At 40.6% G+C, this 12,008-nt stretch overlaps 1 protein-coding gene across 1 annotated transcript; it reads left to right on the forward strand.

Annotated features, from left to right (window-relative positions):
• Positions 1 to 207: 207 nt before the first annotated feature.
• Positions 208 to 1,311, forward strand: LOC138741742 (POU domain, class 3, transcription factor 4-like). Its single transcript, XM_069896036.1, has one exon. It carries the CDS (start codon positions 208 to 210, stop codon positions 1,309 to 1,311), a length of 1,104 nt encoding a protein of 367 aa, XP_069752137.1.
• Positions 1,312 to 12,008: the final 10,697 nt, after the last annotated feature.

Here is a 12,008-nt window from a genome sequence, read left to right on the forward strand (position 1 = left end):
GCAGCTCCACCTCCAGCATCGCGATTCGTCGGCAACTTCGTGACGCCATTCTCCCTGGGCTTCCAGGAAGCTCCGCCTGGCTTGCAATTGGTCCTAGGAGGTGCCTGTCATTGACCTCCCCGGTGGCCGGCTTTACCTAAGCTTTGTTGTCAAAGAGCGAAGCTGTTCCCGTAGGCAGGTTATTATTACTGAGGGATTCGTGGAGCCATGGCCACGGCAGCCTCCAACCACTACATGCCGAGTAGTAGCATCCTTACATCAAACTCCATCGTTGCCACGGACTCACCGAGCATGCAGCAAGCGGGCACTTTCCGGGGACACCAAAAACTCATCCAAAGTGACTATCTGCAGGGACTCTCCAGCAACGGGCACCCCCTCTCCCACCAGTGGGTAACGGCGCTACCTGAAGGCAGCCCGTGGTCCGCGGCCATCTCTCCCAGTGCCCTCAACCAGCAGGATGTGAAGCCTGGCAGGGAAGATCTTCACGCGGGGGCTGGCCTGCACCATCGCTCTCCTCACCTTGCCCATCATTCTCCGCACACGAACCACCCGAGCGCATGGGGGCCGGCCGCCGCTCATAACTCATCCATAACCTCGGCCGGCCAACCTCTCAACATCTACTCCCAGCCCGCCTTCACGGTCAACGGCATGTTGGACCACGTCGGCCCGCCGCCTCCTCCGCCGTCCAGCGCGGTCGGCCAGTCCATGCACCCAGGGCTGAGGGACAGTTCGGAGCACGGAGAATTGGCCCACCACCACTGTCACGACCACTCGGACGAGGAAACCCCGACATCGGACGAACTCGAGCAATTTGCCAAGCAGTTCAAACAGAGGCGGATCAAGCTGGGGTTCACCCAGGCAGACGTGGGGCTGGCATTGGGAACCTTGTACGGAAACGTTTTCTCACAGACAACCATCTGCAGGTTCGAAGCGCTGCAGCTCAGTTTTAAGAACATGTGCAAGCTTAAACCCCTGCTAAACAAGTGGCTGGAAGAAGCGGACTCCACCACGGGCAGCCCAACTAGCATCGATAAGATAGCGGCTCAGGGAAGGAAGCGAAAGAAGCGGACATCCATAGAGGTGAGTGTGAAAGGTGCTTTAGAGACCCATTTCCTCAAATGTCCCAAACCCGCAGCCCAAGAGATTTCAAGTCTAGCCGACAGTTTGCAGTTAGAAAAAGAAGTTGTTCGGGTCTGGTTTTGTAACAGAAGACAGAAAGAAAAAAGGATGACTCCGCCCGGAGTGCATCAACAGGACGAAGTATTTTCGCACAGTGTTGATTCAGAGACGCCGTCACATCACGATCTTTAACAAGGACCCGTCACACTGGTCACCACTAGCACTCGCCTGAGCCCGGACTGAGAAAGCAATGGGAAACGCCTTTACCCCCCCCCCCCCCCCCATTCTTCTCCCTAAATTATATATTTGACTGTCGCGTTGAGGGTGGAGGCAGAGGGGGAAAAAGTTGTATATCGGATAAAGGAAGTCGGCAAGGAGGCGGTATTCGTAAGACGTGTACAGTTATCAGTCGTGTTGACATTTTCCGCATCTGTGGTGAAGAACGTGTAATCAAGGACCATGGTTCTACCGCAAGTGTGGTGAACTGTTTTGTTCAGACAAGGATTGCAATCCGACTGTGTGCCTAACACCTAACAGCGCCTTGTTATCTCGGCTATATCAGGTGAATTTGTTGTTATGGACGGTATCCCTCCCTCCCCCACAATCTTTATTTTAATACCTGTTTCTGAGCAGAAGGATCTGATGTCAAAGCCTGCACTATTACCATGTACTGAACTAATCCATGGGAAGTGGCTAGGAATCTACGATATATCTATAAAAAAAGCCGATAAGAATCAGAATATCTCGCCTCTATTTCCAAATGATCCTCTCTAAATAAACAAGACTTACCCGAAGTTTTACTCAAAGAGATTTTTTTTCTCTCTCTTTCTCTGTGGCTTGTCGGTTACAAATAAACTCTCATGCTGCCGGGGCAAACTGCTGGTAAAGAGACAGACATTTTCCATAACTTACATTACCGGCGGGGACTTTCAAAGTGAGTTCTCGAAAAGCTGCCATTTTCAGAGACGGGGAGTTGAGGGGGGAACCACTTTTTAAATTAAAAAAAAAGTACGGATCAGTTACTGATCCGAAATATAAAATATTTTCTTTAAATGTTTCTTTTTCAACAATTATATTTGGAGGCTGCGAACAGTAATTTATTTTCCTCAAATTTTGTATTATGTTTTTAAAAGACAGAAAGAATCACGCGTTAAAAAGCAGTAAAATGTTTGTTGGTTAATAAATTATATATTTGATGTCAGATTTGATTGTAACCCGATTTAAGTTTGTGATTTGGTGACGAGAATTTCATTTTGCTGTACAAAAAAAAATCAAATCTGTTCAAATAAATTTGTTATGAAAAGGTTGTGTTTGGACTTGTATCTAATATTAACATAATCTAGAGTGAAAAGTTCACCGTAAAGGCGCTCTTTTAAGATTTCATATAACTTTGACATGGTTTATTTTGATCGTTATTGTACAAATCTGGAAAGAGGAAAGTTATTGGCTGTAGCAATATCGTGAGATAGGGTGAAACCCGGGGACAGGCAAAGGGACAAATCTCGATGCTACAAAGCAATTCTGTTCCGTGTTCATCTCCGTTGGGTTGTGGAGGGGTCAGTTTGATCTTTGAGGCGTTCAGTCCAGTAACTCCCGCTTTAATCCTAGTTTTCACACTCCTCGCGAAGTGGGTGAAAATTAGTTACGCGTCCAAATGTCTGCGAAAAATAATGTCCTCATTCAATTCTCATCGGTAGCTTTGCAGTTCATCTTCCTTTGGAGACTACGGTGTGTGTGTTGAACACGTTTTTTTTTAATTTTTCGCTGATTTGAACATCTATTTGTGTGTATTATTTTGTATTCTATTAGATTCTAATTTATCGACCATACAGTCAGGGTATTCGTAAAATAAAAAGGCTCAACAGAAGAGATGAGTATCTTAGCCCGATTTGTATTGGAGAGGACGGATTTAATTGCTAGTAGATTAGACATTGCGTCCCGCTCTGAATAACCGCCATCGGTTCTCCTCTGAGGCCTGCAGTCTTTCTGACACAACTCAAATTCTGCGCTTTTATTTTGTCTCCAAACATTGGAACAAGCGACGCCGCAGATGAAATATTGTGGAATTAAGCAACCCCTCTTCTCCAAATACACACTATTTTTTTTTCATCTTTAGAACATTTAGCAAATAGCAGCAAAGCGAGTAAATTAGCTAGAGAGAGAAGAGATTGAAAAATAACTGATTTCTTGTCAACGAGCGTTGTTCGGTCACTGCACAATTTCAAGGCATCCTATTGGCGTCTATACGTTCAATTGAACTGGTCCTTCCAACATAATTTAAGCATGAGTTTTTTTTTCCTGATTAATTACATCGTCTGCTTTCAGGAGGGATGAATATGCTGTACTCACTTGTCTCATGGTTTAAAAAAAACCTCATTTGTCATGCAAACACTGACGCAATCGTCAAAAACACGTCGGAACTAAAAACAAAAGGGTTTTTACTAATGGAAGGCACTCAGAGAAAGATTCACGAGGACTATAAATAGATTTCCAATATGACTATACACGGCCGATTTCTCCCATTTATTTTTAATGTGTCCATGCTAAGGACAAATAATGATGATATTTTCCAGTTTCCCTTTAGAAACCGGTTTTCTTGTCATTTTTTAAAACATATTGATTCGTCTATTAAAGAGGGAAATAACAAGCAAAACTAGAGACCAGATGCACTTCGTCTTCTAACATTACCAATTCACGCCAAGGGTAAAATGCACAGGGAAAGTCGCGTCTCTCCTTGTTTATATTACCGTCAATTCAATCTATCCTGGGTTGGAATGGAGCAAAAGTTTTAGTTCACGGGGATGGTGCTGGTCAGTAAGTTGTGGGTTTAAATTTGTGGTATCATAGCCAGCTCACGAAATACATGTTTGGGGAAAGATGGTTGTCCATCTACATCATGCGTTGTCTGCCATGCTCCGATGTATTCAAACAATCGCCGGTCATGGTTGTACACCGTATATAATCAACAATCTATAATTCATGCTTGTTTGATGCATCCTAGACTCTATATATATATATATATATATATATATAAATATATTACAGGATGCATTCTCCAGTTCTGTGTAGCTAATTTGTGCACGTGCGTGAAAATTAAAGAGAAACCAGTTCAATTTGTTTGGATGGATTATTTAAATATCTAAAGATATGAACGCCTGATGTCGGAAGAACAATCGTTTCATGGTTTGTGCGCAGAATTCCTCGAGGAATTGATTGTATTCGTTGCACCGAGCGGGTCTGGTTTGTGTTTAAATGCAGCAGGGGAGGAAGAGTTTATCCAGAAGACACACTAGGCAATTGACAGGGATTTCCCGAATGATTGAAATCGTGGATGTTTTCATGTTCCTGATTTTGTTTTCCACAAAGCAGAAAGAAAAAAAAATGAAAGTACAAACTCTATTTCGAAAAATAATTTGGCGATCTGTTCACGGGCTGGGTAACAGATTACTGATTTGCGAATTTGACACGTCTGTCTGGACAGCAAAAATACTGAGTTTAGGAGAAGGCGAGAGAGAGAGTGTGTGTGTTATTTTTATCATTAAGAAGTATTGTCAATGCAGCAAATCTTCAAAAGGGTGAATTTTATTTCTCTTTGAAAACTTCCACGGTTTTTTTTTAAATCTCTGGTGAGTTCGTCTTTTCCCGTCATTTTTATATTGAAAAATACTTTAAAGATAACTTTATTCTCCGTTTGGCATCCGAACTGTTTGTTCGCGTAACTACTTCGAAAGACACGATGTATCACCCAGTCCGAGTGCAAGAGAGTTTGACGGATCAGGTGACCGTTTTTGAAGACACCTCCCACAGACAGACACAATACAGTTCCTATTAGTCACACTGTCACAGTGAGATTTTAACTTGGCGCTTCTGGACCATGAGAGGATTTGTTTTTGAGTGGACAATGAAATTCAATGGATGTGTTGTGAAGAAAACAAGGGCCTCAGATAGCTAGACGCAAACAAGTGCTAACAGATTTAAAACGAGCTTCACCCCAGGTTTTAAAGGCAAATTACAATAACTTTACTCCCAAAGAATGCAATTCGTTGCCAAGTCCTTCTGGAGCGCCAGCCGTTGGGCATATCCAGCTTGTAACATTCCATCTCATTCACCAGCAGGGAAGGGAAGTTCTCCCCTGTAAAGTGGATGATATCACCACATGTGCTCTGTTCCCACATGACTTCGGCTCCTAAAGAAAACGACCATTTGCCCAGATCGGACTCTCAGCGGGAAGGCGAGGAGACATTGGTAATAACCCGGAGTGCCGCCAGAAGCGAGACCCCTGCTGGAAAGCGGTTAACGTTGAATCACGGCGGGTCTGGCTCACGATGACATCAACGTGGATATAAAAAAACACACAAAACTGTCACTTTTGAAAGAGTTCATTTAACGACAGGTGGAATTTTATCATTCATTTGGGGGCGAATGTAATCCGCATAAATACATCAATCTCTGCCCTAGGTTGGACACTCAGCAAGGACCTTACACTCATAATTTAATGCAAACCTTTTCATCGTCAGTTTAACCAATTTTACTTTGGATTTTAGTGAGAAGCTGCTTTCAGTCATGTGCAGCGAATATTTTGGCTGCAATAGTTTGCGAGCAGTGAATACGTAGATTTGACAAGTATGACTGATATATTGAAATTAACATTTGACTTCGAAGTTGTGACAATATATAATTTCATGGCTAAAAATAACAAGTGGGAAATGGACTCGTTCGGTTCGCTCTCCAGACAGGCGTGGGCCACCCCACGAACTCCTGCTTTTGAACTCATTTCCTTCCCAGGAGAAAATATTCTCTTTTTTCTCTGCAGGAAACGCAAGAAACACTCAATAGAATGGCTCTTCACCGTCATACGCAGATTGAATTAACCAGGAGTTTCAGCAAATTGGGTTTTTTCCCCTCTGTTCTCATTTCAGATTTGCACCATCCTCGATACGTTACGCATATTTTGTCTGAGATGGGTGTCCCGAACACAGTGGAGCCTAGTTCACTTCAGGCAGGTGACAAGAAATATTCCCAACACGCATGCCAACCAGTAGGAACGATGAAATACAATTCAAGGCGTGAAACCTATTTTTCTCCCTCCCTGCCACTGGCTGAGTCCTTCTCTCCACCTAGCTACCCTGTCAAAATTATTTATGGGGGGGGGGGGGGGGGGAGAGATGCTCATTTCAAAATGGGATGATTGAATTCTTCTCGATGCAAAAAAAAAACCCAGATGTTTAAAACATCACATTTTAAATTTGTTACATATTCGTTCGCTGTAATTATTAACAGCATTGAAAGAAGCCATCAAATTATTGCAGCAAGTTGTACGAACCGCTGCTTCATCTAGTAATGCCATACTGAGAATTTCGCAAATTTTGGAACCAGAGGGGCGTTCGCACTCATATGACAATATTTTCCGTTACTGCTTTTGATTAGATTTCACTTCACAAAATATTTGTGTCAGCTCCCATAGGACTGCTTGCGTTTTGGATACATTTGGGTCCTAAATAAAGTTTTTGGGCTTAGAGTTTTATTTGTGCAGCATGTTGGAATGTAATCCTCAACCATCTCACGGATGGTTCAGAAACTGAACTGGAAAGAATTTGGCAATATAGTACTCAAATACCTTTATATAAACACTAAGTCCCAATTTTAAAATAACATTGCTTATTATTTTGCATTCAATAAGCAACTTAGCTCATTGCAACTCTGTTCCAATTCTTTTGGAATTTATTTCAAAGCCATTTCAGTTGCTGTTCTTAATGTTTCAACTTCTCATTTCAAATGACTTGCACTTATCTTGCACCTTTTTCCACTCAACATATTTTACTGCCATTGCAATACTTTTAAGAATTAGAAACGGGGGATGTTAATTGGTCCTGCCATCCCGTAAGAATGTGGCTGATCCTATATTGCCTCAGATCCACTTTCTCACTCTTTGCATACTCTTCAACTTCTCATTCAACTATCTTCACCTAGAAGATATTTTCTCCCTCCGTAATTAGTGCAGAAAATTCCAAAGCTTCATGGCCATGAGCGAGAGAAAAAAAAAATCCTCATTTCCACCTCAAGAGGGTGGGAAAGGTACAAGAGCCTAAAGGTGGGCACTCAGCAGCACAAGGACACCGTCTGCCCCGCTGCCATCAGATTTCTGAATGATCAACGAACCAAAGACCCTGCCTTACTTTTTGTGCATTATTATTTTATTTTTTATTAGTAATGTTGTAAGATGGTTACAATATGAATGTTTGCACAGAGAAGCTGCTGAAAAAACCCTGAATTTCATGACAATAAATCCTGATTCTGACATATATTGAATATTCCTCATCATCACAGATGGCCCCTCACTTAGGGAGATATTTGCCTTCATCTTGTCTACTCCCTGCTGAATCTTACAAGATTCAGTAAGACCACCGCTTATCTTCTGTACTTCGGCCAGTATGGGCCCAACCTTTTCGTCCATCAAACCCCTTCATTGCAGGAATCAATCTGGTGAACAGTTTTGCACTCTTTTCAAAGGAATTACATCCTCCCTTACATGCAGAGAGTGACATTGTCCATGGTACAGTGCCCTTTTAACTTTTGTGGTGGATGCATTCCAGAAACAAATCTTGAAAACTGAATACAATTTATTCCCCATTTTTTACTCCGTGAGTTTCATTGACGGAGTTCATTGAGATTTTTATTTGCTGTGAGATTTGTGCTGGGTCCCCTCACGGTTGTAACTCGTGTGGACACAGGTAGAGACATCAACCTTTGGCTGATGCTGGGACATTTAATTTGGTACTAGCACGGATACATGGGCGGGTCAGTGTTGTTCTCTTCACTACCCCGCTCAAAAATGTCAAGCTTCTAAAAGTAAAAGAAATTCCCCCAGGTGATACCTCAAGCGCCTCGACAAGACATAAGAGGCTACAAAGCCTGTGGCGAGCAGGAGTTGCTAAGGGGATAGTGTACCAGTAGGTCTCAACTTTCACAGCTTCACCAATTCAGGCTTAAGGGTTTTCTGCACTCCACATTCAGCTGCACCAGCTCCCTGTAATGTTGCGTCAAATCTTCCACACCCGCCCACAATAAAGACCAACCTTCCATTAATTTTCACAATTATATGGCACACCTATATCAAGACCCCCAGGACCCTTTATGCTGCAATGTCTTGTTCTAATTCTGTATGAACAATAATTTAATTATTCAATCCAAAGTGGATTTTCCAATAGTATGCTCCACCTGTCAACCTCTTGTGCACTCACCTAACCTCTCTCTCTCTCTCTCTCTCTCTCTGCAGGCACTTTATTTCCTCTTTATAACTTGCCAATCTACCTATTTTTTTTATCATTAGCAAAGTTGTCTGCAGTACATTCATTCACTCCCTTTATCTCTATCACTAACGTGGACTGTATATAGTTGAGGGCCAGCAATGATCCGAGTTCCACTTCACTAGTTACTGATTGCCAATTTGAATTTGATCCCTTTAACCCAACTCTGTTCAGTTACTTGGTCACTCTCCTCTGCATGCCAATATATTTCCTTTAACTCCGAAGGCTCTTGCCTTGTTCAATGATCATTTATGCAACACCAGATCATATGCCTTCAGAAGATCCTAATACACTATACCTACTGATTCTCCAGACCATGCCCGAAAGCGCCAACATATTCAAAAATAATTTACCTTTCTAAAAACCTTCAACGTTGTTTGTTTTAGAATATTCCACTATTAACTCCTTAAAATGGATTTAAATATTTTCTGAATTACACTAGCTTATTGCTCAAATTAAATTTAAATTTAGACATACACAGTAACAGGCCATTTTGGCCCACGAGTCCGTGCCACCCAATTTACACCCAGTTAACCTACACCCTCAGTACATTTCGAACAGTGGGAGGAAATCCACGCAGACACGGGGAGAACGTACAAACTCCTTACAGACAGTGTGGGATTCGAACATGGATCGCTGGTGCTTAAAGATGTTGCACTAACCGCTACACCAGCCCTGACACAACACGAACAATTGCAGATGCTGAAATCTTGAGTAAATAGTGAGCTAACGGAGGAACTCAGTGGGTTAGGCAGCATCCATGGGTAGAAATGGTCAATCAATGTTTCAGGCCGGGACTTTTATTGAGCCTATAGGTTTCCTCCTTCCTTGATATTTTATTTGCAGCTTATCTAATCTTCTGAGATGCCTTCAGTATTCGGGGATTCTGATGGAGTGCACCAACATCTCTGAATCCATGCCCTTCAATACTCTAGGATCCACTTTGTTGGTCGTTAGCCATAGAACGCTACAGCACAGAAAACAGGCCATTCAGCCCTTCTAGTCTGTGCCGACCATCATCTCCCTAGTCCCACTGACCTGCTCCCATTCCATATCCCTCCAGACCTCTCCCTTCAAGCCCCTTTATTTGTCTAGAGCATTTCTTTTTCCTGAGTGTTTTTGATTGTTTTAGGTTCCTCCTTCGCTATACTCCCTTGATTATCTACTATTATTAAGATGTTTCTAGTATCTCCTATCACGGACCAATTGAAAGAAAACATGTAGAATCTCTACCATTTCTCTGTTAACCATTTTAATTTTCCCAGTTCATCCTCTAAGTAGTTGACATTTTTTTTAACTGCTCCTTACTTTTAAAAAATATACCTCTAGAAGCATTTATTGTTTTTATATTACTTTGCTCGTTTATTCTATCTCCTCTCCGTTAGTTATCTTTTGTTGGTTTAAAGCTTCCTCAAACCTCTGGCCCACCACTAATATTTATGACATTATACGTGAAGCAAAGTCAGCATTATCATGTCGAATTATCAGCGTCCACACAAGCTCTATATCTGCATGACTTGATGAGGTACGTTTCTCAAATTTTGTGAACTTGAAACAGTCAGGATATTTTGCTAAAGCAGATGATCCACTGTAAGCTAAATGTGTGATATAGGTGCAGACAATTCCATCATATTTGTGTGTGGCTACCTTACAGTAGCTTAATTAGGAAAAAAGACAAGTGTTAAGTTTTTTAAATAAATCTTTCTATGAAACAGAATTAATTGTATACTTTCAACAATCCATTTTACTGTTTCATGTAAAATTCTCTTCTTACCTAACGTATGAAAAATGGGAAAAACAGTATGTAAGAGAAGAGCAGATGATATACATGTTGGATAAAATAAATGTAATCAAGAAAACTTTAAAAATAAACAATGAGAATGGTTTGAAGCTAGTGCATGAACACTCAGAGTAAAAGATAGTCCAAGATCAGAAATCTTAGCCTTAACTGTTGTGTGGTCACCTACATTTTAAAACAATCCTTACTGCAGACACATAAATGTAAAAATATAGATTCAGAAAGACCAATGACCCTTTCAAAACAAAGATAAAGTGATGGCATTCCAGAAAATAGTGTCTGTTTAATGTGGCATCCTCGAGAGAATTGAAACTGGGCATATTTCACAAATATTGCAGCAACCCGCTAAATGTCAGCTTCATTCCAAAATCCCAGGTATTTTTAAAATATATGAATGAACTCTTTTTTTAAGTACATTTGTTTTCCATGATCAGATGAAATGGTCATTTTTAAGATAATCTCACTAAAGGTAGCCACGAATTTCTACAAATATTGTAAAAATCCATCTCGTTATGAGAAAGAGAAAAATCTGGAGCCCTGACCTGGCCTGAATATACGTGAACCCATGTCCCACTCTGCAGTTGATTCTTAACAGCCCATTTGTTCAGCTGTGCCAAGATTTTGGGACTGTTAATTTATGCTGGTCTTCAGAATGACATCCAAATTCCACAAAATAATCTTTAAAAATGTAAAACATATTTAAATATTTTTGACTTTTCAGTAAAGGATTCTTTGTCATTAACGATAACTGCCTTCATAGCCAGAAATGCTTTGGAATAAAGAGTTCTTTTTGATTGCATAAATGGCAAACGATTGCATAGACGGATGATAATTAAGAAAACTGCAAATGGACACTGTTGATGCTTTGGAACCTGACAGCATTAACGAGTTTCAGTAACAGCACAAGTTTTAATGCAGAAGCAACGCATTATACATTCTGTTCCGAATGATTACTTTACCCTGAAATAATATAAAATACAGTTATGTTTTCCATAACAATTTTACATTAAGAATACTTACGTATTGGTTGTCCTGATGGCTTTTACTTCGAAGGATTGTGTGTTAAGGATCATTTTCTGATAACATCTTTCAGGTTTATTGGATTTAATTTACACAATGCCTTTTGCCCCGCTATTTCACTGATGTTTTTTTCCAGATGTGGCAAAGTCACTGTAAATGAAAACAACATTAAAATATTGAGTCAAGAATTATCAATGAGAAAAAAAATGAAAAAGAAAGGTGTAAATGACCTTACTAAACATAATTGTTTAATTATTCAATTAATATTGAGTTCAGAATGAAGGGTATTTTGCAGAGATAACACTTACAAAAATTATATTATTTAATCACCTCAAAACAGAAGCCTTTTTCATATTTACATCATCCAAAATTTGATGATAATGAGTTTATTGTCTTATACATCATGCAATGTACGTGTACCCTGAAATTCTCACTTGCTGCAGCCGAACTGCATGAAATGGAGTAGTCGACCTTCTGTTCGCTCTCCTGAAGGTCCCCAGTGGAAGATTTTAAAAATAAATAAATAAATAGAATCATACCTGTCTACATGGGCTCAAGCATATTTTTCCCCCATGTTTTGAGCATTTTTCTTTCTTTGATCAGCTGGTTTAACTTTGCCATAATATAAACCATATACACTATCTATAAAACAAAAGAATAAACAGGAAATTGTGCTGCATAAGCTCTCTGCACAATGATTTACTCATTTGAATGAAAGAATGTGACACTTACTAGGTTGCATTATTGCTCATTACTTCCCAGAA

The sequence above is a fragment of the Narcine bancroftii genome, chromosome 8, assembly GCF_036971445.1.
Source record: "Narcine bancroftii isolate sNarBan1 chromosome 8, sNarBan1.hap1, whole genome shotgun sequence".
Classification (NCBI taxonomy): Eukaryota; Metazoa; Chordata; class Chondrichthyes; order Torpediniformes; family Narcinidae; genus Narcine; species Narcine bancroftii.